At 41.9% G+C, this 26793-nt stretch overlaps 2 protein-coding genes across 8 annotated transcripts in view; both read left to right on the top strand.

The window, feature by feature from the left end:
- HIPK3 (homeodomain interacting protein kinase 3) overlaps window positions 1–4750 on the top strand; it is an 80978-nt gene extending 76228 nt beyond the window's left edge. For all 5 annotated transcript variants that reach the window (XM_031459825.2, XM_031459826.2, XM_031459822.2 and 2 more), the window contains one exon: window positions 819–4750. In XM_031459825.2, coding sequence (XP_031315685.1) covers window positions 819–1295 — 477 coding nt within the window. In that variant the 3' untranslated portion in view covers window positions 1296–4750. The remainder of the gene's footprint in view (window positions 1–818) is intronic.
- A 14569-nt stretch (window positions 4751–19319) lies between these two features.
- Window positions 19320–26793, top strand: part of KIAA1549L (KIAA1549 like) — a 237327-nt gene continuing 229853 nt past the window's right edge. For all 3 annotated transcript variants that reach the window (XM_064492463.1, XM_064492462.1, XM_031459821.2), the window contains exon 1: window positions 19320–19706. In XM_064492463.1, coding sequence (XP_064348533.1) covers window positions 19457–19706 — 250 coding nt within the window. In that variant the 5' untranslated portion in view covers window positions 19320–19456. The remainder of the gene's footprint in view (window positions 19707–26793) is intronic.

Raw genomic sequence — 26793 nt, 5'->3', positions numbered from 1 at the left:
TTTATGAGTCTTTGAGATTCAAATTCAGCAGTTTTCCAACTGGGGGAAAATAGATTTCCAAACTGTATACAATCTTGATAAATTTTTCCCTTTTCATTATCCCAAGTGACTTAAGAGTGATTGGCCTAATAACAAGATACTTATCAGATTATCTATAGAACTTGCATTCTTCAGAAAGATTAGGTTCTTAGGTTTCCTTAACTAATCATTTTAGTGTATTTGTTGTCTTAGATTCTTTAAATCAGAATGTACACAAATGGCTACATTTCTTATGTGTTCGTCATGGTGATGATGAGAGATGCCTTATTGAGTACTTTTCATCTGGTCGGCACTGTGTTTGGCAGTTGTGTTTCATTTTCAGGAAAGAAAAGATCATAGGTATTGGAGTCTGACCTACGTTCAAATCCTGACTTTGCTAAATATTTCGTATTTTATGTTGGCCAGGTCTCTTCAACAAATTTGGACCACAATTAGTAGGAATAATAGCTATATTGGGGGATTTTTTTGGAATTAAATAATGCCATGTATGTAAAGTGTTAGTCTTACATAGAGTAGGTGCTCCGCAAATGGTAGCTGTCAGTAGTTGTGGGAATGTAGACATTCCTAGCAGCAGTAGTGGCGATGTTACTATTATAATAGTATGCAGTAATACATGTTAAAATGTATAAAATCAATTGATCTTTTTCTCTTCTCTATACCAGGTATAAGCTAAAATCTGAGAGATCCTCTATCAGTCACAGAGTATCTTGTAATTCCCATTTTTTTCTTTCTTTTTAACTTATGTATCCAGTCTTTTTGTTTGTTTTGTTTTTGGGTAGGTTCAGCACTTCGGATCTGGACATCAGGAGTGGAACGGAAACTTTGGACATCGAAGACAGCAAGCTTATCTCCCTACTGGTGTTACCAGTAATCCATTCACTCTTTCCCATGGAAGTCCTAATCACACAGCTGTACATGCCCATCTGGCTGGAAGTACGCACCTCGGAGGACAGCCTGCTCTGCTCCCGTACCCATCATCAGCTACGCTCAGTAGTGCTGCACCAGTGGCCCACCTCTTAGCCTCTCCATGTACCTCAAGACCTGTGTTACAGCATCCAACTTATAATATCTCCCACCCCAGTGGCATAGTTCACCAAGTTCCAGTGGGCATAAATCCCCGTCTGTTACCATCCCCAACCATTCATCAGACTCAGTACAAACCGATCTTCCCACCACATTCTTACATTGCAGCATCACCTGCATATACTGGATTTCCATTGAGTCCAACTAAACTCAGCCAGTATCCATATATGTGAAAACTCAAAAGAGTATATATTGAGGAAGCTCAACGATATAAACATTTGATTAAAAATAAAAACATGGTATTTAATAAATATTAGCCATGGCACAAGAAAATTATTTTTGAATCATGTAGACTTGGGTGCAATTTAAACAACTTTGAGCTTTAAAAAAAAACTCACTTTTAATGTGTTTTGCACATTTGGTATAACTTGTCTTTGGTCATGTTATCTTCTTACGTAGTAACTCTAGACAGGTGACTTATGGGAGCAGAAGTCCAATTTTGCTCCTGCTATTTTTTATAAAATTGCCTTCTAACTAGTGCAAGACACGTCCATATTTGGGAAGCCATTCTGTGTACAGACTTAGAGCAACAGATGCACATGTGTCAGAATTACAGCATCAAGTGAATTGTGTTATCTGTGTCTTAGTGTATAAATGTTGGGTCACTTGCCTAAGAAATTGAGATATTGTTCTTTACATTTGCATGTGTCTTTGCATGGGCAAAATGTTGCCTAGACTTTGCTCTTAAATGTTGTTCTAATAATCTCAGCTGCATTGTAAACCGTTCCCACACATAGTGCCTTAAATATTTGAGGTTGTTAATGTTATTACCTATATATAAATGTTGAGGACTGCAGCACTTATAAATTCAGACCTATTCTTTAGTTTCCTTTGATAGGGTAATGTTCATTTTTGGTTTTGTGTGGTATGATTTCAGGTCGTAGCTGTTTTTTCCTTACTAAGAGGGCAGCATGTTTGCTATAGCTGAATTCTGCTGTCTGATTTTTCAGAATGATCTAGCTTCAAGAAAAGCAAGCAGGTAGTAGTGCTTAGGAAAAATTGATTCAGTATCTAATGGATAGTTGATAACTGTCACAACACAGCATTTTATATACTGTTAGGTGAAACTGCAATACAATCTAAGTTTATTTTGGGAGTGTTTGCTGTATAATTGGGTTTAATAAAATGTTTAGAGGTGCAGTAGGCATGACTTTGAGTAGATAATGAAAGAAAATGCAAAATGCTCATTGATTCATGATGTGGTTTCATCTTAGCTTGGGCAAACCATGCAGTATTTAATAAATAGTAGCAGAATATTTACTATTGAAGCTTGAAAAGATGTGAGTTCTTTGTGTGCAATTTTTCATTTATGCATGTGAGAGGGTTTTTTTTTTTTTAAGTATTTTTACATTGTAGTACTTGTTTTGCTTGTTGGTGGTGTTTGCTTATTTAATACATTCCGTCAGGGACAGAAATTACATGCTTTTTTTCCCCCCAGAAGTGTGTCTTGGGTTTTTCCCCTCTTTTTTTTTTTTTTTTTTTCCTGGGTGGTGGTTATGTTTAAATGAAGTTGCTTTTACAGCACCAAAGACTTAATCATCCATTTCCTATATAAAAGGTAGCTACTTTTTGCATAGACCTCAAGTATATTGTAGTATAGAGGTGGAATTTAAAGGAAGGTATTAAACAGGCTGTGTTTTAGCTTATGGGCAAGTAATAAATTGTATCATTTATCTTGAATGTATCATAGATAAGCTGCTATATAACGATTGCCACTTCAGATAGCTGTGAAATTAGGTGATTAACTAGCTGTTATTTAGCCTTCTAATTTCTGTATAAGTCTAATTACATGAAATAGAAGTTGGGGTTTTGATTTTTTACTTTGCTTTCCTGTTTGGAGTGTCATTGTAACTACTGTATTGTAAATGATGGAAAGTAATTGCATATGTTATTTTGGGGTGTGTTATTTGCATCAGTATTTTATCTCTATTAATGTTTGTGCTCATCACTGCATATAAAAAAAACTTGGATGTATCAATGTAACTTAATTTTTTATTTTCATACTGGCATTGTAGACACTTGAGAAAGCTGTATCTTGCAGGCTTGACTTAACTTTTTTTCCTTAAAAATCTGGAATAATAATCTTAAAGCATTTACTGGAATAAACAGTACAAAGCATTTGAGTGCAAAACTCTCCAAATGTTTTGGATTTATAGCATTTCTTTGATAAATGAATTGCATATCACTAGTACAGCTCTCATAGCATTGATAATAAGCTAATAATGGACAGACTTTCCTTTACTTCATTAATACAAGCAGTGTTTTATTTAATTATCATCAATGAAATAAATGTGCCTGAAATTGATTTTAAAAATTACAGTATTAGATCATAAAATAAAAACCAGCAGTACATTTTTAGTCACACTGAAAATGAAGGACTTAATTTTCCCCACAAGTTTCAGTGTTTTTAGTAATCAATTCTATGCATTTTATATAAATAGAAATATATATAACACATAAAAAGGAGTAGCCTAAGATTAATTTAAAATATTATTTACAGATGGCAAATTTATGGAGTCACTATTTAAGTAAACTTGCTGCCCTCCACAGCCTTCTAATTTTATTTCTATCATCCAGCAGATTACTGATACCTACTCACTCGTAGGAAAAGAATCAGTGCTGGCAGCAGCAGAAGTTTCAGAAACACCAAGTGCAAAGGATTGATTGATGTTTGCACCAAGTACAAAACTGGAGCAGTTTTCTTTTTGTTCAGGGCCATGTTTACTACCCTGAAATGTCATATTTTCTGTATTTCAGTTCTAAGACTGAGATGTCTTGTTAAATTGACAGTGAATGGTAAACTTCAATGTTTTCATAATATAATAAGTACTGTTTGAGAAAGGTGTGCTCGAGTTAAGTACATTGCTTTTAACTGATTCTAATCATGGGCTTTTTATGTGTTTAAAAAGAAAAATTCAAGATCCTGCTAAAGTCTAAATTTAGCATATTGACAAAAGAATCTGTATTTATATACCCTCTTTAAAACCATTTTTACCAGTTTTCTTTGGTTTTACTGCTTTCTTAAATAAAACACTGCATGACTTCCAAGTTGCATATTTGCATTACTACTTTAATTTGCAAATTATTTTTAATCAAATACCCTGATTTTCATTTCTTTTCCTTCAGGGTGTTTAAATATGTTACTGTAGTAGCAAAACTCTTTCATTTAAAAAATTTCTACTACTAATTTTAAAGTCTTGGTTTGTGTTAAGTAAAAGTTAAATCATACACTGCAAGGTGTAGGAAGATTTGTTTTAATGAACCCAATGATATAGATTTGATTACTAAGTTTGAACTGTTAACTGTTTTACAATTTTAGACTTGTGGCTTTCTTTCTTTGGTTTGTTTGTTTTTGCTTTTACTTCTATGCTACACTAGTTTGCCATGTAGCAGTTGCACTGTGCAATATTACAATAAGGACTGGGAAAATTTTTATGGATGTAATGTCTATTACGGTTTGCGATAGTATTTCTCTCTAGTTCTCAGTGATTTAAATGTGACCAAGCCTTCTGTACTTTGTCACAAAAAGCGGGTTTTCCAGGTGACTATTTTGGTGAGTGTCAAAATAAGAATTTATGGTGTATTACTGTCGATTCACTTTGAATTAAAATATATATATTGCAGCAAACAGCTTGTTGACTTTTTTTCCAATTCAGTACTACTTACAGGGTAGGGAAGGAAAAGGTTAGTGGCATTGAGGTGCCTAACTTTCAATCATCTCATTTAATTCTCAGAGCCACCTATGAGATAGGCATTATTATCTTCACTGAAGATCAATGAAGTAGGCATGAAATGCCTAGGTAAGTTGTCCAGAGTCCCAGTGCTTCTGGGCGGTGAATCTGAGCTGTGAGCCAGGCCGTCTAACCATAACTAATCTACTCTCCAGCAGTTCTTTTATACTGAATTAGTAGGGAATCTACAGGTATTTTTAAGATATAAAAATGTGAGACTTCAAAAGAATGTGGTTGTAGTAGGCCAATTTAGGTTATGTCTTCAACTACCACCTTAGACTTCAAGGATCTAATTTTTTTTTTGGAGGGGAGGCAGTTAGGTTTACTTACTTATTTTTAGAGGAGATACTGGGGATTGAACCCCGGACCTCATGCATGCTAATAAGCTCAAGGATCTAATTTTAGAGGAACATCAGTAGGAAGGTTTTTTTTTAGGGAGCACCACTCCAGAACACACCAGTGAGAATACAAATTCTCAATCTCTCTCAGGAAACTTTCACTGGAAGTATATAACATATGTGCACTTTGGTGTCTGGCTTGTTTTCATTCAACATTTTTTGTAAGATACATCCATGTTGTGGGTAGTTTTTTGTTTTGTTTTTTGTTTTTTGTTATTTGGTGGGGGGGGAGGTGATGAGGTTTATTTATTTTATTTTTAATGGAGGTACTGGGGATTGAACCCAGGACCTTGTGCATGCTAAGTATGCGCTCTACCACTGAGCTATACCCTCCCTCACATGTTGTGTGTCGTGGTTCATTTATCCCCGTTACTGTAGTGTTCCTCTGTGTGCATATATAATAATTTATCTGTTTTGTTGATAGACAATTGAGTTGTTTCTGCCTTTTCGCTATTAGGAATAGTGCTACCGTGAACATTTTTGTTCATATCTTTTGGTGAACACACATATGTTTCCTTTGGGTATGTATATAGGTATGGAATTGCTGGGTCATAAGGTAAATGTTTCTCATTATTAAATACTGCATATGTGATTTGCAGTTTCTAATAATGAACCACCAATGTTGGAATGAACCACTATTCCAAAGTGGTTACATTTACACTCAACAGCCCTGTATGAGAGTTTTCGATACTTTACATCCTCACACGTATTTTTTGTTTCTTTTGATTTACTCATTCTTATGGGTGTAGGTTGTTCAACATTATGTGAACATTTCAGCCCCAAACACTGATCCTACATAAAGGTAAAATCCAGATTTTGCCATTTTTTTTAAGGTAAATTGTCTTCTTGGGAATACTAGGATGTATTCAGCTGTTTAAATGGAACTAGAGAATATAAAATATTTTTTCCAGAAGAAATTTTTAAAAATCTTTAAGCAACACACATAAGCCATTTAGCCAGTACCAAACACAGTGCCTGTCATATAGTAGGTATGTTGTGAGTCATTTAGTAATATCTATGAAGCACCTACCATGTTCTAAGCACTATATGCTGGACACATATCAGTGGACAAAAACAAGGATTCTTTTGCTTTTATGGAACTTTCCTTTTTGTGGGAGGGAAAGATTTAAAGTAAATAAATTCAGGTAGGGTAAGTGGAATGAAGAAAATGGAGTATTCTGGTGAAGTGCCTGGAGAGGGGCTGTCAATGAATGGCTCAGTGAGATGTGACACTTGAGTTGTGACAAGAAGAATGCTGGTCATCCATGCAGGGAAAGTATGGCAGGCGAGTGAGCTTTTAATATGGGCAAAACAGGAAAGTGGTCTGTGAGGCCAGAGGATAGGTGTGTGAGTGGGGAGAAGGAGCTGGTAGGTAGAACCAGAGGGGAGTACAGGCCTCTTGCCAAAGAAAGGAGGCTAGATTTAACTGCATGTATTCATGGAAGCCAAACACCGTGACCTGGCTATCATGGAGAATGGTTGGCAAGGCCAGAGGAGCAGCTGGCAGACCAGAGAGGAGGTTGTCGAAGTAGTCCAGGAGAGATGATGGATACTGGTTCTTTGTCGAGATGTTTGTATTACGAATATTTTCTCCCAGTTTGTGGTTTTCCTTTGATTTTCTTTATAGGGTGTTTGGAAGAACTAAAGTTTTGAATTTTGATTAAGTCCTATTTACTTACTTTATTTTATGCTTGGTGCTTTTTGTGTCCTAAGAAACTTCTGCCAGTCTCAAAGCTGCAAGGACTCTTGTTTTTCTGCTAGGAGTTTTAGGTTGTAGCTTTTATTAGCTCTGTGGTCCATTTCATGTTAATTTTTGTGTCAACTTTTTGTTTTAATGGCATTATTTTATCTTATTGAGAACATACTTTTCCCAAAGTGGAAGTATGGTTATTTGAAATGGAAAAATAAGATGTTAATGTTTAGTATTTTTCATATCATAAAAATAATACCTGATTACATTGTACTTGGGAAATGCAGAAAGACAGAATTTTTAAAACTCAAAAATGAAAGTGTTCAGGCTGTTAAAATAATGTAAGCAATTTTAGATCGTGATGTTTTCTACTTCAGTTTATAATGTAAGCATTTTGCATGTTTTACAAGCTGGCGAATCATTCTGAATGCCAAAAATGTGAAATTTAGAGGTGATCAGCTTTATTCTACAGTAATTCAGTAACTATGAAAAATCCAAAGAATTAACTTTTTCTTACCACACTGAAATTTTATACTTTGTGTAAGCCAATATTTTACTAGAAAAAAATATAAACTGAAAAAATTAGTACAATGAACACATGTATAACCTTCACCTAGACTCCAGGTGTTAGCATTTGGCACATTGACTTTCTCTATATGTAATTTTTAAGTTGAACCGTTTTGTGGATGATCATGACACTTGGCCCCTAAATACTTAAGCAAGCATTCATGTGTTTGTAAGAATAATGTTCTTCAACTAATCACAAAGCCATGTAACACCTAGCAAAATTAACAATTTTATAACATCCAATTTCCCGTCTATCTTCAAATTTCCCCACAGCTTTCAAGAATGTCTTTTATAGCCACTCCCCATCCCCCCCTGTAGGAGCCGATCAAAATTCACCCATTGTATTTGGTTATAACATGACTCTGACTATTTTTAATTCAGAACAATCTTTTATCTTTTTTTTAAAATGACACTTATGAAGATTTCAGGCTAGAACAGCCTCCTTTCTGAGTATTTTCTGTGAAATGCAAGTTGGGTCTAGTGGCTTGATGAGAGTCAATGTTCACTCAGTGGCATTATTGTAGGAGTAGTGCTTTATTGCTTCATAATGTCAGGTTGTTCATTATCAGCAATGCCAATAGGATAAAGGTCAGTAGCAAGCCTCTCCATTGTCGTCAGTAGGGTTGGCACTGTGGCAATATCAGTAATATTTTTCTTAGTGGCTTTAGCGTCCATCAACGATTGTTGTCTGAATCAGCTATTACACTGGGGGTCGCAGAATAGTGATTTTTAATTCTGTCATTCCTTCTACTTCTTTACCTGGCATCATTCTTCTGTAAAGAAAGGGCTTTTTCCCTGTGCTTCCCACCAGTTTCTCTCACTGTCTCTCTCTCTCACTGTTACAGATTTGGATTCATGGATTTTGCTTTATTCAGTAAGTTAAAATTACTAGTTATCTTCAAGACTCTCGAATCCTTTGACATTACCACACTAGTCTCTGAGTGTGTCCTTGTTTTCTGGCCCAGTGAGGTGTCTTAGGCTCACCCTGTATTTTTCCTGCCTTGGATCTGGAATTGGCCATTTCTCCAAAGAGCCCAGGTCTCAAAAGACCCAGCTGAATAATATTTATGATACAGAGGTAATACCTCTGTCTTTTGAAGTACTGTCCAATTACAGTGTCATGGGTGTTGCTGGCCAAGATTAGTCTCTCTTTTAATTAGGCTTTAATCCTGTATCCCCATTACTCAAGCTCCTATCTGACTCCTACTTCTGCAGAGATGTTTGCCCAACAACTACTGCCCACCTTCTTTAACCATCTTGTGACTCTCAGCCTCACACGCTGGTTGCAGGTGACCCAGGAGAAGGATGAGTGACTGTGTCAGAGGGCACGCACGGGAGGAGTCATCTAATAAATGCCATGTTTACTGCTGTGTCCCGTTGTTTAGAACTTCTACCCAATGAATGTGGAATAAATGTGGACCCTAGGATTTGAGGACACCATGGAGTCCTCAGTCACAGAAGTAGCTGCGTTACGTCCATGACAACGGGTAATGTGAAGCAGACAGTGAGGTGGGAACAGGACTGTGCTGCTGCGTGACTGGGGTCCCCAGACTCTTCCTCTCACAGCTTTCATCACATTCTTGTAATTGTCTGCTTTGCCCACTAACCAAAACTCTGAATGCAAAGGCCATTTTTATCTTGTATGCATCATATCTTTGGCACTGTGTTCCTGGCTACAGCAGACACTAAAACATTAGTTAAATAAAGGAATATTGAAATCAACAAAAACTGTTGAATAGGATTTAGGAGGTCCAATGTTATTACCTGTTTCGCTGCTAATTAGGTGGTTTGGTTTTGAGCAAATTTGGGCCTCACTGGTAAATTGAGAGAAGTTGGGGTGGCAAATTCAAAAGCAGCAAGGGCTGCGTAGGCAACTTAAGTAAGTGAAGCAGACTGAGTGGGGACGTGGCCAAGTGGGGCGTCACGTCCAAAGGGAGCAGGAGCCTCAGGTGGGGTGGCACAAACCCAGTGTCTACCAACTTCTAGGTTTTTTAAGAAAACAGAAATGTGAATGTCATTGAAATACTGGCAGCTAATTAAAATTAATTCTTTTCTGGTTTTAAATATGGTGTAGGCCAAACCCAGGTCGTCTGCAGGCCTGAGTTGGTTTGTGGGTAGCCAGTTTGCTGGAATAGTTACTCTTTTGAGTTTCCTTTCAGTTTTGATGGTTGTTAATTCCGTTATTACTCTATTGTAGTGTGGCCAGCAGGGGGAGAAAGAGTTCTCTAATAATTTTCCTTTCCGGTTTGATCCTATAACATTAAAACAGAGACGGGGCGGTGTAGGCCATGTCCCATGAACACTGATAATATAATGTGAGAAGTTTCTTACTTTTGTGAGTAGATATAGAAAAAGTCAGAAAGGATTCCAAACCTCAGTGAATGCTTAAATTACTACCATAGACTGGTTGGTTTAGCATGGAGTCAAAGGGAGATATATATCTATTCACCCATCTCTTCCTCTGCTGCCATGTAGACCTGCCACGTAGTCAAAAATGTGTGGATCATTCGTCTCCAGCAAAGGAAATCAAACTTAGGGGATCTGGCAACCGGAAAGGGAGGGAAATTTGTACAGGAAAAAACTAGGAGTCACTCAGCACATAGACTGTACCAGGGCCTTTTATATACATGATCTTCCTCACAATAACGCTTTCCTGTGCCAGAATCCCTTTATTTTTTATTTTTGCAGAAGAAGGAAAAGGCTGAGGGAGGCTCAGTAATGTGCTCATAAAACAACCCAGACAGAAACAATCTGAAAGGCAAGTCCTGTTTGACTCTAAAGGCTGTGGACGCTCCAACTCGCTACGGTGTCTAAACCCAGTGCTGGTAAATACTTAACTGCTGGCTGGGGTGGGAGGCAGGGGGTGAGGGTTGTATGCCTACGTACGTATATAAATTTGTTATAAATTTCAGTGGTATAAAGAATGTGTAGCACACAGTTGATAATTGATAATAAAATATATAATACTTTTTAATGTAAGTTTCAAACAGCCAATTGATTCTCACAGAAGGTTTTCATTGAGTTTTGCCAAACTATTATTTGGTTATAATTTAGTCACAACTTGACAAAATCAAGCTATGAATAAATGTTTTATTACTCTCTGATTTAGCAAAGAATTGTTTATGTTATTGAACAAGGTTCAGTTCTGACCTGAATGTTCATTGTTATTTTCTTTTACACTTAAGAACAAAATGACACCACAAAGATGTACCTTGGAACTTCACTTGTTCATCAATGACATGGGTGAATTCTTTGTTCAGTCTGATGATCGTTTCCAAATACTGGAAGAATATGTTTTTCCCTCAATTTTTTGGTGCTATTTACAATGTACAGCTACACACATGATAGACTTTTAACTGCATTAACATTTTCTTCATCACTTAAGTCTAGAAAATCAGCAAAACAATAAACTAAACTCTGATTTGTAGTTTTTGTCAATGTCCATGGTATAAATACTCCCTCCAGAGCATTTCAAGCTGTCTATGTGATGTCACTGAACATAAAGTTGGGAAGAGATGTGCACCATTGTATGGTTTTTCCATTAAATGGATACAACAGACCTAAATAACTTCAAGAGCACAGAGAATAGGAAAATGCAGTAAAATAATTAGAAAGTGGTAAGTTTTGAAAACAAGTCTTCTCCCTTTGGATAGTAGTGTGGGACCATAAAAATGATCACACAGGCTGAAACCATGCAAAGTGATCTCAATAATCAAAGAGAAAACAGTAGCTGTTCCCTGACCTTGAATATTTTTTGTTAAAGTGTTACAAACTCTCTTGCTGTTGGTTATAAATGTACATAGGGAAAGGAAAAAGCAGTAAGGCTAACATTTCTAATAGTCCCCTAAGACATTAAAAACACTGAGAATTAAAGTTTTAAAGTTTTATTTCTTTGCTAAAAAACTTAACCAAGAGTTTGAATGGTGCTGCATCCTTCTCATTGTGTAAGTTACAATGCGTATTTTGTATGTCTTGTCAGATTATCGTACTCTTTTCTACTTTTAGATCACCTTCCAACATTTTATCCTTTGTGCTTTGAATGTCGTGAAATACCTCTGAAAATTCCTCTAAGGTGAATTCTTTTGCTGGCCTCACTTCCTCTCTGGGACATCTTCATCCTTTTTGTCACAACCACCTTGCTAGTGTATGTCAATGACTTTGCCTTCACTAAGTTCCTCTGTCTGTGTGTGTACAGCCTCTCAAACAGCAGCGTGTCAGCACCCCCCTAATCAGACATGTCTCTGTGACTCTGTTTACATGTGACTTAAACTTGACGTCCAGCATTATCCATTTTCGTTTCTCTGCTGCACTTGCACCTTTGTTGGCCCATTCCTCCTTTCCATTATCCATTTTTGTAAAATGTTACATGGGTTAATCACAGGAAGACAAGAAGATAACACACCTACACGGTCTGCTGTCTGCATGAACTGATGAACAGATGAGCAGTGATCAGTTACTAATAGTCTTTGAAAGAAGTGATGTCTGTGATTGTTCACTGTATAAAGTGCATTTATTATTATTTAAAAAATTATTTTAAATTGATTTTAAAATTTTTTACCTTTTATTTTTTATTTTTTTGTTGGGGGGAAGTTTATTTATTTATTTTTTACTTGAACCCAGGACCTCATGCATGCTAGGCATGCACTCTACCACTGAACTGTACCCTCCTCTCATTGTTTATTATTTACCTAATGACTTATGGACTCAAGAGTCAACACAAAATTTGTACTTTATGCAATTACTCAGTAAATATACTGTGGTAACTAAAATTTGAACCATGTTGTTTATGGACCGGTGTTATTTAAACTAAACTGGTGGTAACTGAAAATTGTGTCTGTTGGAACCATGTAGAGTGAGGGCAGCTTGTATTTACTACCTTTGTTTTAATGCCATTTAACTGTAGCTTTATGTAATTCAGTTTTTAATAATTATGTTTAGCAACTGGTTCACGAAATAGCTGAAAATGTCACAATTAACAGTGGTACAAACCAGATGCAACACATCACTACACAGCCCCATAAAGCATGTAGTACTTCTGCTTTCCTCATTTTTTGTGAACAGTAGCGGGGCTGTGCCTTGTTCAAGTTCACAGGCAGAATGACAAATCCAAGGCTGGTATTCTTTAAACTCTCCTGATAACTTGTATTCAAATAATCTCAAGGGTTATTATAAGCCTCCGACGTCATTCTGTGTCTTGGTATCCATAAAGAAGATATACTAGAAATTTTCTTTTATTAATTTTATTAATAACAGAGACTCTACTAGTCAGCTTTCGCTAGGTTATACCCCAGTATATATACCCCAATAACAAATGACCCCCAAATCTCAGTAGCTAAAAGCCACACAGCCTTATCTCTTGTGCTTGTTATGTGTTGGTCCCAGATTGGTGGCAGCTCCGCTCCTGGCCACAGGCTATGTACAGTCTGTGGATTTTCTTCATTTGTGTATCTGGACTAAAGGAGTAATAAATACTGGACATGCTCTCCTCATGGAAGAGGGAAAGATGTAGAGTTGGACCTTGCAGTAGTTCCTAAACTGGTTCTTAAAGCTTAGGAATGGAACAGTCACTACTGCCACATGCCATTAGCCACAGAAAACATGGCCAAGCGTCATGTCAATGGGGAGGGAAAAATAATTAGGACAGGAAGACACTACAAGTCACACTGTAATGGGTGGGGAAGTGTAATCTTCTCACATGGAAGTAAAGAATGGAAACAAAGATGTTTAACTGATGAGAAGATAGTAATAGCTTCTCAAAAACTACCAAAGTTCAGGGATTTGATTTCTAAAATTCATTTGTGAGACAGGGTATAAGCCCTGTATTCAATGACCTAATGTTTTGTTATTCCAGGTATGGCCAACAGGTCAGGATTAGCATCACTTAGGAATGATTAGAAATGCAGACTCTTGGGTGACCTCAGTCCTACTTAATCAAAATCTTCGTTTTAACAAGATCTACAGATGTGTGAAACTTGGGCTAATGGACATCTCTACCTGGATGCCCTTTCTAGCTCTTATTTTCTTTTCCCCCAAACCTCCTTTTCCTATATCTCCAGATTTTGATTAATGATATCCTCATTCACCCCAATCCAAAAAAATCTGAATTTTTTTTCACCTCCCCCTTCCCCATCATTAGTTACCCCTTGCCTCCAGCCCCACCCTTGCCTCTCAGCTCCAACCAACGTCCTTATTACTTGCCACATGGTCTTATTAAAATTCGATTCTGATTAAGACAGTAGCATTAAAGAGGACAGGAGATGCTTGGGGGCAAGGGAGGCAGTGCAAGTAAGTGTCCAGTCTACGCAAAGCAGAGTTCTGCCTGTTAAATTCAGTTTCAAGGCAAGTCCTTGACCATTTTCCCCCTAAGCTCCTCATATGGAAATCCTGGAGTTGCCATTTGGGTGCTAGGCTGATTTAAAATTTTGACTATCACTTTCAGGATAGCATTCAAATCTCTTAGGAGGAGATTCTCTGTGATATGTCCCTCGTTTCCCTTACCAATAGGATCTCTCAGTGCTTTTCTCCTCACACTAAGCAGCCAGATCAGCCACTTGGCCTTGTCGGAAGGTACCTGTTGACTTTCAATTTCATACCTTGGCATGGCTTGAATGCCCGCTCTCTTGCCCCTGTCTTGGTTGCCTGTCATGTCCCAGCTCAAGTGTCACCTCCTCTGTCAGCCTTCCCTGACGCAGGAAGATATTTCATATCTCCTTCCTTGTGTCATTTTTACCTATGGCATAAATAATTGTTTTATAATTTAATCTGTCCATTGCTATATCCAGAGACCCTTGAGGGCAATAGATTCTTGTCTTACTCACCTTCAGAGTCCTAGTGAACACAATGTTGGGCACATGGTAGGTGCCCAATAACGCTTTATTGAATTAACGGAGTCAAGATTAAAATGACGGTTGAATCCAGATATTGTGAAGAAGATAGGATTGTGTTAACATACCAGAGTGTCTACTCAGATGCATGACAGGTACTCAAGCATGGAAGATGCGCACGTTGCCTCTAAAGGGGTTTTATCTGGTCTGAAGATATATTTGATTGGACTTTCTCATAAAATAGAAGTGTTTTTGGCAAATGAAAAGGGGCATTGGTTGGTTGGAGGAGCTGGCATTTATTGCTAGGGGGCTAATATCCTTGTCAGAATGTGTTGTTACGTTGAGTAGATACCTTGATATCTTGAGTAGACATCTCCAGTTTTCTGAAAGAGGGGTACTGAGGTACAGAGTTAAAAAATAATTTCCCAAGGTCAACAGTTGTTAGGTGATAGAGTTAGGACTGGAATCCAGGTTGTAAATCACTTGAGATTTTCAGTGGCCAATTCTAGTTCCCACCCCGCAGGGCCTGAGGAAAGGGCTTAACGTAGCTAAGCTGGAGCTTGAAAGCAAAGAGATGTTGTGAAAATGAGTAAGCCCCATAGCGCCAAAGCCTGGACCGTATCCCTGCTCTGTGATTGGATGAGCTCCAGAAGCAGCAGAAACATTAACAAGACAAATTAGCCCTTGATGGTTTCAAAAAATAATTTTCTCCTCCCACTGGAGGATTTGGAGAATAATTAGCCAGAACCTGGGGAGTTCAAGTGTCACCAATGGAAGATGAGTTCAAATCAACAAACATGGAATCTCTAGGCGGCTGACGGGGTGATGGCGAGGACCATGATCAGCTTCGCCTACCTGGGCACCACCTGGGCTGGCCCTAGTGGGTGCTGCACCACCTTGTTGGGCCTGCTGGGTTGGGCCTTGGAGTGGGCTTTGGAAACTTCTTTGAGAAAAATAGGTTGAGAGACGAGGGAAAGGTGAAACCAAGATGACCTACATCTCTTCAACAGCCTCCTTTTAGGTGGCCCCTCCTCCAGAGTCTCATCCCTCCTCTGCCGGCAGCTCCTCTTCCAGCTCCCCTCTGTGTGCGCCCACGGCGCCCCCCACCCCATCTCTGACAGCACTTGCCAGGCGGGGCAGAACTGTATGTTTACTTCAAGTCCAAGTGGTGAGCCCAGTCAGGTTCAGGGGCAGGGCCTTGCACACCGTAGGGACTCTAGAACCTACCACAGTTTTGGGGCACAGTGCAGACTTGGGCTTTGAACCAGCAAGGAGTGTCAGTAGCAGAGATTAGGACTAGAGGAGAAACATCTGCTTACTGCAAAAAGAGTGAAGCAGGCCGAGGTATTCCCCTCCACGGCCATGTGGAAAGATCAGTTGGGGGTCTACTGCCCAGAGATTGATCTTCCCCCCGCCTCATAAATGCTTTGCACAAGAGGCACTGACTCTTTATAGCTATGGAGCAATAAATTCACGCACTGGGGAAGTTTTAAAGCCCTGTTTAAATAGACTAAAATTAACAAAAAGGTTTATGGTTTAAGAGGGTTGCAACTGTCATATAATATATAACAGATAAGACTGACTGAGTGCTTATTGTGTGTCAAGTACACTTCTAAATGTTTGACACGTACCAACTCAATCCTTAAAACAACACAAAGAGGTAGGTACTCTTACTGTTTCCAGTGTCATAGATGAGATATATAGGGATTATGTGATTTGCCCAAAGTTACACAGCTAGTAAATGGTAGAGCCCGAATTTAATTCTAAGCAGTCAAGTGACAGGGTGTGTACATCAAGGACTGGGATCTCCTCAAGCTTCCTGCTCCAGCAGAAAACCTTTCCAGAGTTGTTCCTACTGGATGAGGATAAGGTACAAACTTGGCCTCTCTACATCTGCCTCCAGCTTAGGTCTCCTGCCTTGAAGCAGTATCTCCCCAGAGCTCCCCTGGCGCTGTCCTCACCAGATACTTTACCCTTCCTTGCAAAATGCTGCAGACTCTCATGCCTTCCTACCTTGCCATTTGCGGTGCCTGCAAACTCCCACTTTAAATGTTACCTTCTTTCACCTGTCCTCCTCCTCCAGGCAGAAAGAGCCACCCCCTAGCCACCTTCCCACGATGATGGGTGATGAGCGTCTACGCTTCTAGCACATACTCCCTGCATCCCTCTGAAGCTACCGCTGTGTGTCTGCGCCTCTCACTGGACTCCAGACTGCGGCCTTCCTGAGGATAGGCATCATATCTGCTCTCGTGGCCAATCTCGTCAGGGAAAAAGATTCAATGAAACACCAGTCTAACCACCAAAACCACTGACAAATCATTTATATCTTGTTTAACTCTGGCAAATAACGTTGAAGGAAAAATCCCACTTAACGATTCAGAGGATACGCATTTGCTATCTCTCACCCCCATGACAGTCGCCCCCCAAATCTCTTCCTGCTCTCTCTAAATGCTCATGGAGAACCTAGCTTTGGTTGGGTCTTGCCTCTCTTGCCTCATAGCCTCTCCTCTTCTGAATCTTCTCTATTTCTTAGGCCAGCAGTGTTCTGTCCCTTTCCATATGAACCCAGTCAGCTCCTGTAGCTTCCTCAGTTTTGACTTTGCCTCTATATCCTATCAACATTACAATGTGCAGAAAAGAACTAGGTGTGGGTGTGGGGTGGGGTGAGGCTATGTCTACTAAAGGGTTTCTGTTTCCCTCATCACACCTGCCACTGTGTCCTCAGCTACTAAGTCAGAGCCCAGCACATGACAGGTGCTCCTGAGAGTTGACTTTTCTTCCCATTTTCCTTCCCTTTCTTTGGGGAAAAGCCCAAGCATGTCCAAAAGCTTCCACGAGTTGGTCCCAATATTCCTTCCCCTGTCTACCTCTCACTTCTCCCTAATAGAATTCTTGGCTTCAAACGAGTGGCCCCTGGGCTCCACGCATGCATTTTCTTGTCTCCCTGCCCATCTTTGCTGTGCCCTCTTTTCGCTCCATGCTCCCTGCTCCTCAACACCTCTGCTGCTCCAAACCTTGCTCTCTTTCAGTCCAACTTTGCCTGAACTGCCGGCACCATCATCCCCCACCCTCGGTCCCTGGGCTCACTCCTTGAAGCCAACACCATTCTTCCTGTCTTGTGATGTTGCCATGGCTTTCTCACTAGTGGCTCAAAGTGATTTTCTGAGTTGTTTTATTGCTTCAACTGGACTGCAACGTTTTTTAAAAAACAGCAGAATGGATTTAATTGAACAGCAAGCTTAAATAATAAGAACCTCAAGAGGCATTACTAGATCTCAACAAATCTTAGTTGTATAAGCTACATCTGACTTTTGAGAAGTTAATATGTGAAAAAATGTGTGTCTTTGGTGAAATACGGTGTTACTTTTATCCTACAGGTGCACAGTGAGCTGTAACACTTCTCCAGGCCCACTGGTGGGCTTGCTGGGCCTTGAGCTCCCCAGCCAGTTCTGCCTCCAGGTCTTCACAGTTGCTGCCCCTTTACCTGGCATGATCGTCCTGCCAGGCTTATTCCCTCTCCTTTAAGTCTTTGCTCAAATGTCACCTTCCTGTTTAGGCCTTCCTTCCCCCTATTTAACACTGCAACACCTCCTCCCTGCTTTTCATTCTTTTACACTGATTTTTCTCCATAGCTTTCATCGCCAGCTGACATCACTTGTTTGTTGATGCTGGTGTACTTCCACTAGAATGTCAGCTCTAGGAGGGCAGGGATTTTTTTGTCTGTGGCTTTTGTTCTCAGTGTCTAGAACTGGGCCTGACACATCACAGGCAGTCAGGAAGTATTGTTGAATGAATAGAATTTGAGCTTCACCAGGTCAGGGACCGTGTTCTTGCTCACCACTCAGATCCCCGGTGCCTAACACAGTAACTGGCAAGCAGTGGGCCCTCAATAAATACTTATTGGCTGCGGGACGTGTGAGGCTCCGATGAACTAGGTAACTCGCTTCAGGCCATCGAACTTGGAAGGGGAAGAGCAAGGAGGCTAATTCTGCTGACTCAAGGGCCTTGTGTCCCACCGAATAGCGACTGTCTAATTGTCCTATTTTCAGGAAGGGACTATTATGAAGACCTGGTCCTCCCAATGCTGAGCGCACAGCTTTGCCATAGTATGGCTGCAATAAATGTTTATAATGTGTTTTAACCCAGCGTGTTATTGTAACTAGTACACAGTCGCTTCAGTTCCTTAGGGGTAAAATGGGCATGCAGGTGTCCGAGGGCCCGCAGAGAAGCAGTGAGCAAACAGCACAAAGCACAACCCCCCATCTAAAGGGCTTTCCAAAACCCAGGCTGAAGGGCTTTCTGGCCTCTTCGGCATTTTGACCATGACTATTTACCCCTCTTTTCCGGGCCCGAGGACCTCTCCTGCCCATCTCCCCTCCTCTAGCTGAGGGACTGGTGGGGAAATGTGAGAAGGGAAGCCTACCCTCACACCCCCTGTGCGGAGTCCGCGGCTCCGGAACCGCCGCGAGGGGTCCCCCTCCCTGGCCCGGGGACCGGAGGGGCGCGCAAGAGCGGGGGGCGCGCCGTGGCTCCGCGCGGGGATGCGTGCGCGCGCCTGCCTCGCCTCCTTCGCCCGCTCGGGTGGCTACGTGCTTTCTTTGTCAATGAGGCGCCGCTCTGAGCTGCAGTAACACTCTCGGCCCGGGAGCCGGAGCCGAAGCTGGGGCCCGAACCCGAGCGAGCAAAGAGAGCTGGGTGGAGAGGCAGCAGCCGGCGGCGGGAGGGTGGGGTCCCGAGCGCGCCCCGCGGCCGCCCGGCCCCGCGGCTCGCTGCCTCGCCCCCTCAGTCTGAGGGAGGCCGCCCGGGGTTGGGGGCCCCAGGCGGCGCCCGTCCCACCGTCGCTGCCCGGGGCGCGCCGGCGCGCGGCGACAGGCACCGTGGCAACCCCGGCCCGCTCCCGCCGCGGCTCCATGCGGCCCCGGCCCCTGCACGCGTGAAGCCGCGGCTCGGCTGAGCCCGCCCCGGGCGCGGCAGCACGAGCCAGCAAGTCGCGCTGCCCGGCGCCCCCGCCCTCCGGCGCCCGGGCCGTGGCCGGAGATGCCCGGTAAGGACCGGGGCGCCGAGAGCTGGGCTCCCCGGCGCGGTGCGGAGCGAGGCAGCGGCCTGGATGTGTGAAGCGTCCCCATGGCTCGGCAGGAGGCGAAGCCCCAGGGCCCGAGGGAAGCTGGGCCGACGGCGCGGGGGCGCAGGGGCCGACTCCGGACGCGAGGGCTCGGCCGGGCCGGCTGGGGAGCAGCGCGCTGCCCCGGCGTGAGGGGCCCCCGGGCTGCCGCGTCCCAGGATGCTGCGTCGCCGCCCCTGCGGCCGCTGCCGCCGCTGCTGCTGGGACTCCTGCTGCTGGCGGCCTTCCCTGAGCACTGCCTGGCCGACCCGGGTAAGCACTTGGCTGCTGCTTTGCGCCAGCGGAGCTTTCTGGAGGAGCGAGGCCGCCCGTCGGGGCGGGCACCTGATCGGGTGGCGGTGGATGGAGAGGTCTTTGCAGCACCGGCGCTAGGGTTTTCTCCGCTCCTTGCTGCTTCAACAGCAGGCGAACTGTCGGAAATCTGTCTCCCGGGAAGGCACTGTTGGGCGGGGAACTAAACAGAGGTGCATCCGCATCTCCGTTTTGGACAAGTTGCGGTTCCTTCCTAGTGGTCCCACAGGCACGCTTCATTTAGACAAAGACATGCTGTGTTTGGGACACCTTAAAAGGGATGTGTTTTAGTAGGACACATTTCAGGGTAGGGATGTCCACTATATTGTGGACTGTCTGCTGGGTGCACTTTGATTTAACTGCGTGCAGTGGCCCAGAGAGTTTTAGGCAATTCCCATGTCTTCTTCTCAAATAGCATTTTCCTTTCTGTGTTGAGAGGAGATTCCTTTTCTTTTGGGATAGAGGTACCCAAAATAATTGCTTGCATCTTGCAAAGGGATCAAGTATATAATCCACTGTTTGCAGGAGTTTAGTTAAAAAATAACCATGCGTGGCTCTTAGACTCCCAAGAATCCTCAGGAAATAGATTTCTGTGATTTCTTGGACGATTTTGAGAAATCTGTTGTAACTATTTGGGGGGGATTATTACGCGAATGTTCTTCAAAACTTATTGCGAGGTCAGCAATCGCCTTTGAAATAATGATTTCTATGGCACTTGTAAAGGGCAGGCTTTTGTTTGTGATGAAATTCTGGGCTCTTGGTAGATTTCACTTATCAAGAAAAATAGCCTTCACTTCAGCTAATATGATCCTGTAGTTCTGTGGTTTTTAGCAAGGACTAATGAGAACTGCTTTTTTTTTTTTTCCAGTGTGCCCCTTCCCCCAAATTAGATTAAATTTCCTAATTATGAAGGAACTCACACTGTTTTAGATAAGAAAGTTTCGGGTTAAAAATATTTCCTGTCTTCAGCAGCTTAATTCACATTTTCCTTTAATTCACTTAAAGGGTCACTGACTTGAGGTGTCAGTGTGTGCACGCTGCTGTCCAGAAATTGTCTATTGTGATTACAGCAGGTAGAAAGTTCAGTAATCTTTGGATGGGTGCCTGAGACCCAAGGGAAACCTCTGAAGAACTTTAGCCCCCAGTTTTTATGCCTCTAGCAGTTTTCAGTGACATGTATTTGGTATAATGGTTAAAAGGTAAGTTCTGACTCAAACACATGTAAATACCTTAGTATTCATTGGATCGGAAACACACTTTGTATTTTTATTTAAAATGAATCAGATCCTTAAAAGTTTTGTAAACAATTTATGAGATGCTGACTTTTGGGTGTTCTTCCTTTGAGTGCCAATAATAGATGTTCAACCATTTGTAATATGTGAAATTTAGATTTTATGTATTGATCCTATTCAGCCTGATACATCAGATGCTTTTCTCTGATCAGCTTTGAATTTCTGATCTCTCTTCCGACTTTTGTGCATTGCCCGCTCTGAACCTTTGTGGCTTTTTCTTGGCTTTTCTTTCAGACCTGCCAGAGCCTGACTTAGGGGACTTCTGATCTATATCTTTTGATTTTAGCCCTGGTGTCCTTTTTATCCTTTTTTTCCTCTTAGTGTGGTGATCCTGGGGATGTCGAGGAAAGATGCTTTGATTAAAATGATGGTGAAAAAATCAGTAAGTCCTCTGTCTTCTCCCATCTCATTGGAGTGATTCGTTACTTCCTCTCTGTGTTTTGGGTGTCCTTTTTGCTGTCACCCTTGCTGACTAGTTCCCCGTGGTCCAGCTCACCTGTGGATCTGGAGTCTACCGCTGGGCTCCTCGGTTTCCTATGTGTTTGCCGCTGATTCAACTTCATACTTTGTTTCTCTCCCAGTGGTGGAGTTAAACGCTGGGCTCCTTGTCTTGCCTCCTGCCTGCTTTCACTTGGTCTCTGATTTCTGCCTGAGGCAGCTTCACTGCAGGGTGAGTGAGTGAGTCCTAGACCCAATGCACGGAGTCCCAATGGGGTTTGTTGGGGAAGCAGTGGCAGGAGGGAGGCAGGAGAACAGATGACACTTTCCTGGGACCTTTGACTTTCAACAAACAACCTGGTTTTGAACTTTTTCTGTGCCGTGGCTGTGGCTTGGTGCTGCCACTCGCTGTAGAGTAAGTGATGCTGAGTTGCATGAGAAGCCAAACCTCTGATACTGATTAGAGCCTCCTGAAAGTGCTCGCTTGCTGCAGTCATGTCATTTGCCTTGTTGCTGTTCCTTGTTTTCTAAGCAAGGCTAGGCCAGACATTTGCCTTGGCTGAAGAATGGGTAACATAGCCCTGGTTTTGGACTGCGCTGTAGTGGTTGCTCAGGACCTCTGTGTCCTGGAGCCCCTTCTGTGATTCCTCTGCCTTAATATTCCTGAGGTATTGGGGTTCCTTCTTGAGGCTGCTGTCTTAAGTGTCCTCAGTTGGACTTCTGCTCCTAACTTCCATCTCCAGGGAACCCTTGCTCCCAGGCAGTGACTTCTGCTCTGGATGTGGGAGACTGGTGTGGGAAGGAAGGAGCTTTACAGCAGCCAGCTCTGACACTCTCCATCCTCTTCTGCCCTCTGGGGCTCCGGGCAGATTGGTGAAGTTCAAATTTGACTCCCTGATCTTCTTAACTACTGATCTTCCATTTGGTTCATGTCAGTAAACATTTCCTGGTTATCTTTTAGGTGCAGGTACAATGTCCATTCCTTTATGTGACCTCTCTGGGCCTCAGTTCTCTCGTCTGTAAAATGGGGACAATAATAGCTCCAATCTCACTGGGTCATTGTGAAGATGAAATGAGTTTAATACAGCTAAAGTGTTTAAAACTGTGCTTGGTACATAGTAAGTACTTTGTTAACGCTAGTTCTTATAAAATGACAAAAATTAACTGAACATTTACTCTGTCCAGGTGCTGTGCTGGGGCAGGGACTACAGAGACGAATAAGGGTAAGGCAGTTTATAGAAGCCCCTCATGAACTCTGATCCTGTGTGATCAGAGCTAATAAAATGAAGGAACAGTTAGTTCTGGAAGACCAGGGGCTTTGAAGGATGAGTAGGTGTTGGCAGGGTTGATGGTGGCATTTCAGGCAGAGGAGAAGTAAAGGGTTCTTTGTGGCCAGAGCACAGGGTGCTATAGAGCAGAGCACCCCGGCCTCTCTAACTGCCCCAGGCCTCCTTGAGTCCGCCTCACAGCAGCTCCACCCTGTTGGCCTTCCTCTGAAGAGTCCTCTGCTCTCCCACCAACCTGTAAATTCCTGATTTATCTTTGTTACCCTCTTGCCTGTTACAGTGCCCAGTACAGAGTAGACAACTTATTAAATTTTCAGCTTTCTTCTTTCACTCCTATTCCCTCAGTTTGGCTGATTCTGTTAAATGTTAGAATAATTATCTTATTTAGGTAATCCACAGCAAATTGTGAATGACTGCTTTATTCAGGGAATATATTTGCATTTTGAATGATGTCTCTAATTTAGCACCATATATGGGGGATAATTTTGACCTAGAATGTCTTTCTTGCCCCCTCCAACCTTGTGCACATCATCCATAGGTGTCCCATTCAAAACAGGTGCAATAGTTCATTTGTTCATTCATTTATTCATTCAATGTATTTTGAGTACCTCAGCTTTCTGAGGTTACAATAATAAAGGAAAACAAGCTCCCATTCTCATGGCGATTAGGAACTAGCCCAGTGCTTTCCAGACTTTACTATGCGTGTGAATCACTTGACGATCCCGTTAATGTGCAGATTCTGCTTCAGGAGGTCTGGGGTAAGGCCTGAGGTTCTGCGTTTCTAACAAGCACCAGAGTGATGCTAATGCTGATGGCTGGTTGACCCCACTTTAAGTAGCAAATGGAAATAAACAAATCAATATAGGTTGGATGATGGTGAGAAAAATAAATCAGAGTAAGAGGGTAGCAAGAGGCTGATGTCTGTGGGCATGTCGTCCTCATGCATGTGCTTGGTTATCTAGAGTGATGAGGGGAGACCTCCATGATGAGATTACATTGAGTAGTCCCCTAAAAGTGGATGTCTGGGGAAAGATATTCAGGAAACTGCAAAGGCCATGAGGAGAGATTGTATTTGGGAAGGTTGGGAAATAGCAGGGAGGCCATGTGGGGTTGAGTGAATAGGTGGAGAGTGGTAAGAAGTGATGCTGAGAAGGGAGCTGGGCCCAGATCATGAAGGACTTTTTGGTAAAGTGAGGACTTGGTATTTTACTTTGAATAAGATTATGCAAGAGATGACATGATCTGACTTCAGTTTTCAGTGAATGTCCCTGGCTATTGTGGGGACCAGAGTCTGTAAGGTCAAGGATAGAAGTGGGGAGACCAGGTAGGATGGCTTAGACAGTGGGGAGAAAAGGTTAGATTTTGGACATCTTTTGAAGATGGAGCTAATAGAATTTTCTGATGGATTAAAGGTGGGGTCAGAGAGAAAGAGAAGCCAAGGTTTTTGGCTTAAGCAACTGGGAGGATGAAGTTGCCATTAATTGAGTTGGAGAAGGTTGCAGGAGGCTCAGGATTGGGGTAAGAAATAAAGAGTTGGTTTGGGGAATGTTAAGCTTGAAATGTTTATTAAACATGTAAGTAGAGATGTCAGAGAGCCAGTTGAACAAAGTAGTCTGGAATTCCAGGCAGATATTGAGTCCAGAGATATAAATTTGGGAGCCATCAGCATGAAACTGGATCAGAAACTATAAAGAAGGGGAGAGATCCCAGTAATGAGCCCTGGGATTCTTCAGCATTTAGGGATTCAGGGAGAAGGGGGACCAACAAAAGAGACTACAGAAAGCCAAACAGGGACTGGCAGTGGATATTGGGTTTGGAGCTGTGGAGGCGTGTGGTGACCCTGAGGGCGAAGGGGACAGAAGTCTTACTGCAGTGGGTTCAAGAAAGAAAGGAAGAAGAGAAACCAGAGACAGTAAAAAAGGCAACTCTTTTAACTTTTCTGTAAAGGAAAGCAGAGTCACAGGGGAGGTGGGTCAGAAGAGGGTTAAGATGGGATATAATTACATTATATTTGTTCTTTCTCATTTTTTAACATTAATGATGTACAACAAGAGAGTTTGATTTGGTGGACTTTTTTTTCCAGGTGTAGACAATCTAGTAAAATATATTTGGGCCTTTTACTCTTAAATATTAAGTATTAGTACTTCAAAGATACTTGCAAGATGACCCAAACCTTGCCTCCCTTTCCTTCCCCATCGGCACACAGAGTAAAGAAGAAAATTTCGGGAATAATAACACTGTACTTTTAATATAGACATCAAACAAAAGTCAGATGTCCCCTCCCTGCCCCACACCCTTCCCTAAAACTGAACATCACTGTGGAAACACTAAAATTCTTCCGAGAGAACCTCTCAGAAGCCTACTTATCTCAAGTCTTAAATTACTAGAATATGAGAATATTCAGAATGAATGTGCATGTTTCCTTTTTCATTTTCATTAAATGTTAAGCCCATATTGTGGTTTTCTTTCTTTCTTTCTTTCTTTTTTTAAAAAACAAACAACAACCCTACTCTTCTCCAGACAAAAATGAATAGTTGGAATGACCCTAAAACATTTTCGTTGCTTGACAACACATTACAGGGGATTTCTGAACACACAGAGGGACACATTATTCTAGGTCACGGGATGGCTGCCTTGGATGGTGACTCCCTGTGGGGACTCCAGGACCAAAGGAGCAGCCAGCAATCTGGGGATTGGAAATGTCCGATATTGTAGCTGATGGGGTGGTGGCAAGTGAGTCACACTGATGTGATATTTGCCAAGCACCTACCGTATATACATGCCAGGTCAAACTCTTCATTAAGTACTGGAGGTATATGGAGACCAAGCCAAGCCTGGCCCCTGCCGTCTAGCAGCCTGTAGCCCAGGACAAGAAACCCTTACTCAGTGGGTGGGTTGCAGGTTGGTAAAGTACCTCTGTGATTGGGTCAGGTGGGAGGTGTGGCAGGACAGAAAGTACCTGCCTCGTCCAAAGAGGCCGTTTCTGCCCAGCTGCAGCCTGCGAGGCAGTGAGGCTCAGGGTGCTGAAGTTCTGATTGCTCAAGAAAGACCAGATCTTTATTTCAAATCTTGTTTTCAAATGTCACCAATGAATTCAGAGTTTTGAAATGTCATTCTGAACAGAGAGCATACCCATGAGCCACCATTTTTCTTTTTTTAAGTCAAGTTTAATTAAGGTATAATTTACATACAGTAATTCACCCTTTTATGGCGCTCTGCGTGATGGGTTTTGACAGAGGTGTACACTCATGGGTCCACAACCGCAATCCAGGAAGAGACCATTTATGTGCTCTCCAAAAATTCCCGCCTGCTCTTTTGCAGTCAGTGTTCTTCCCGCCAACCCCACACCCAGTCGCTTACAAGCAGCAATCTATTCTCTCTCTGTATAATTTTGCCTTTAACTGCAGGTCATATAAATGGAATCATACAGTATGTAACGTTTTGTGTCTGGCTTCTTTCATTGAACATAATGCTCCTGAGAATCACATATATTATTGCACCTCTGGTCCTGTCCTCGTTATTGCCATGTCGCATTCCATTGCACTAGTTTGAGTATCCATTCACCAGTTGATAGACATTTGGGTTGTTTCCAGTTTTTGGCAAAAGAGTCTTTGTGTGGGCAGTTTTCATTTTCTTGGGTAGATACCTGGGAGTGGGATTTCTGGATTAGATGTTAAGTATGTATTTAACCTTATAAGAAACTGCCAAATCCTTTTCCAAAGTGGCCATATAATTCTGTATTCCTATGTATGTGAGTTCTAGTTGCTCCTCTTTATCCTCACAGGCACTTGGTTTCATCAATTTTTTAAATTTAAGTTTCAGCTATTCCAGTAGTTTTTTTTTTTCATAGTATTTCACTGTAATTTTAGCTTGCATTTCTCTAATTACTAATTCTGCTATGGTTGCATATCTTTGCATTTTTTACTTGCCATCTGTATCTCTACTTTGAAGCGTCTGTTGAAGTCTTTTGCCCATTTAAAAAATTGGATTGTTTTTCTTATTATTATTGGGTTTTGAGTTTTCTTTATGTAT

The sequence above is a fragment of the Camelus dromedarius genome, chromosome 12 (assembly GCF_036321535.1).
Source record: "Camelus dromedarius isolate mCamDro1 chromosome 12, mCamDro1.pat, whole genome shotgun sequence".
NCBI lineage: Eukaryota > Metazoa > Chordata > Mammalia > Artiodactyla > Camelidae > Camelus > Camelus dromedarius.
Note: the sequence above shows the minus strand (reverse complement) of the source record. Positions and strands in the feature narration are given on the sequence as shown.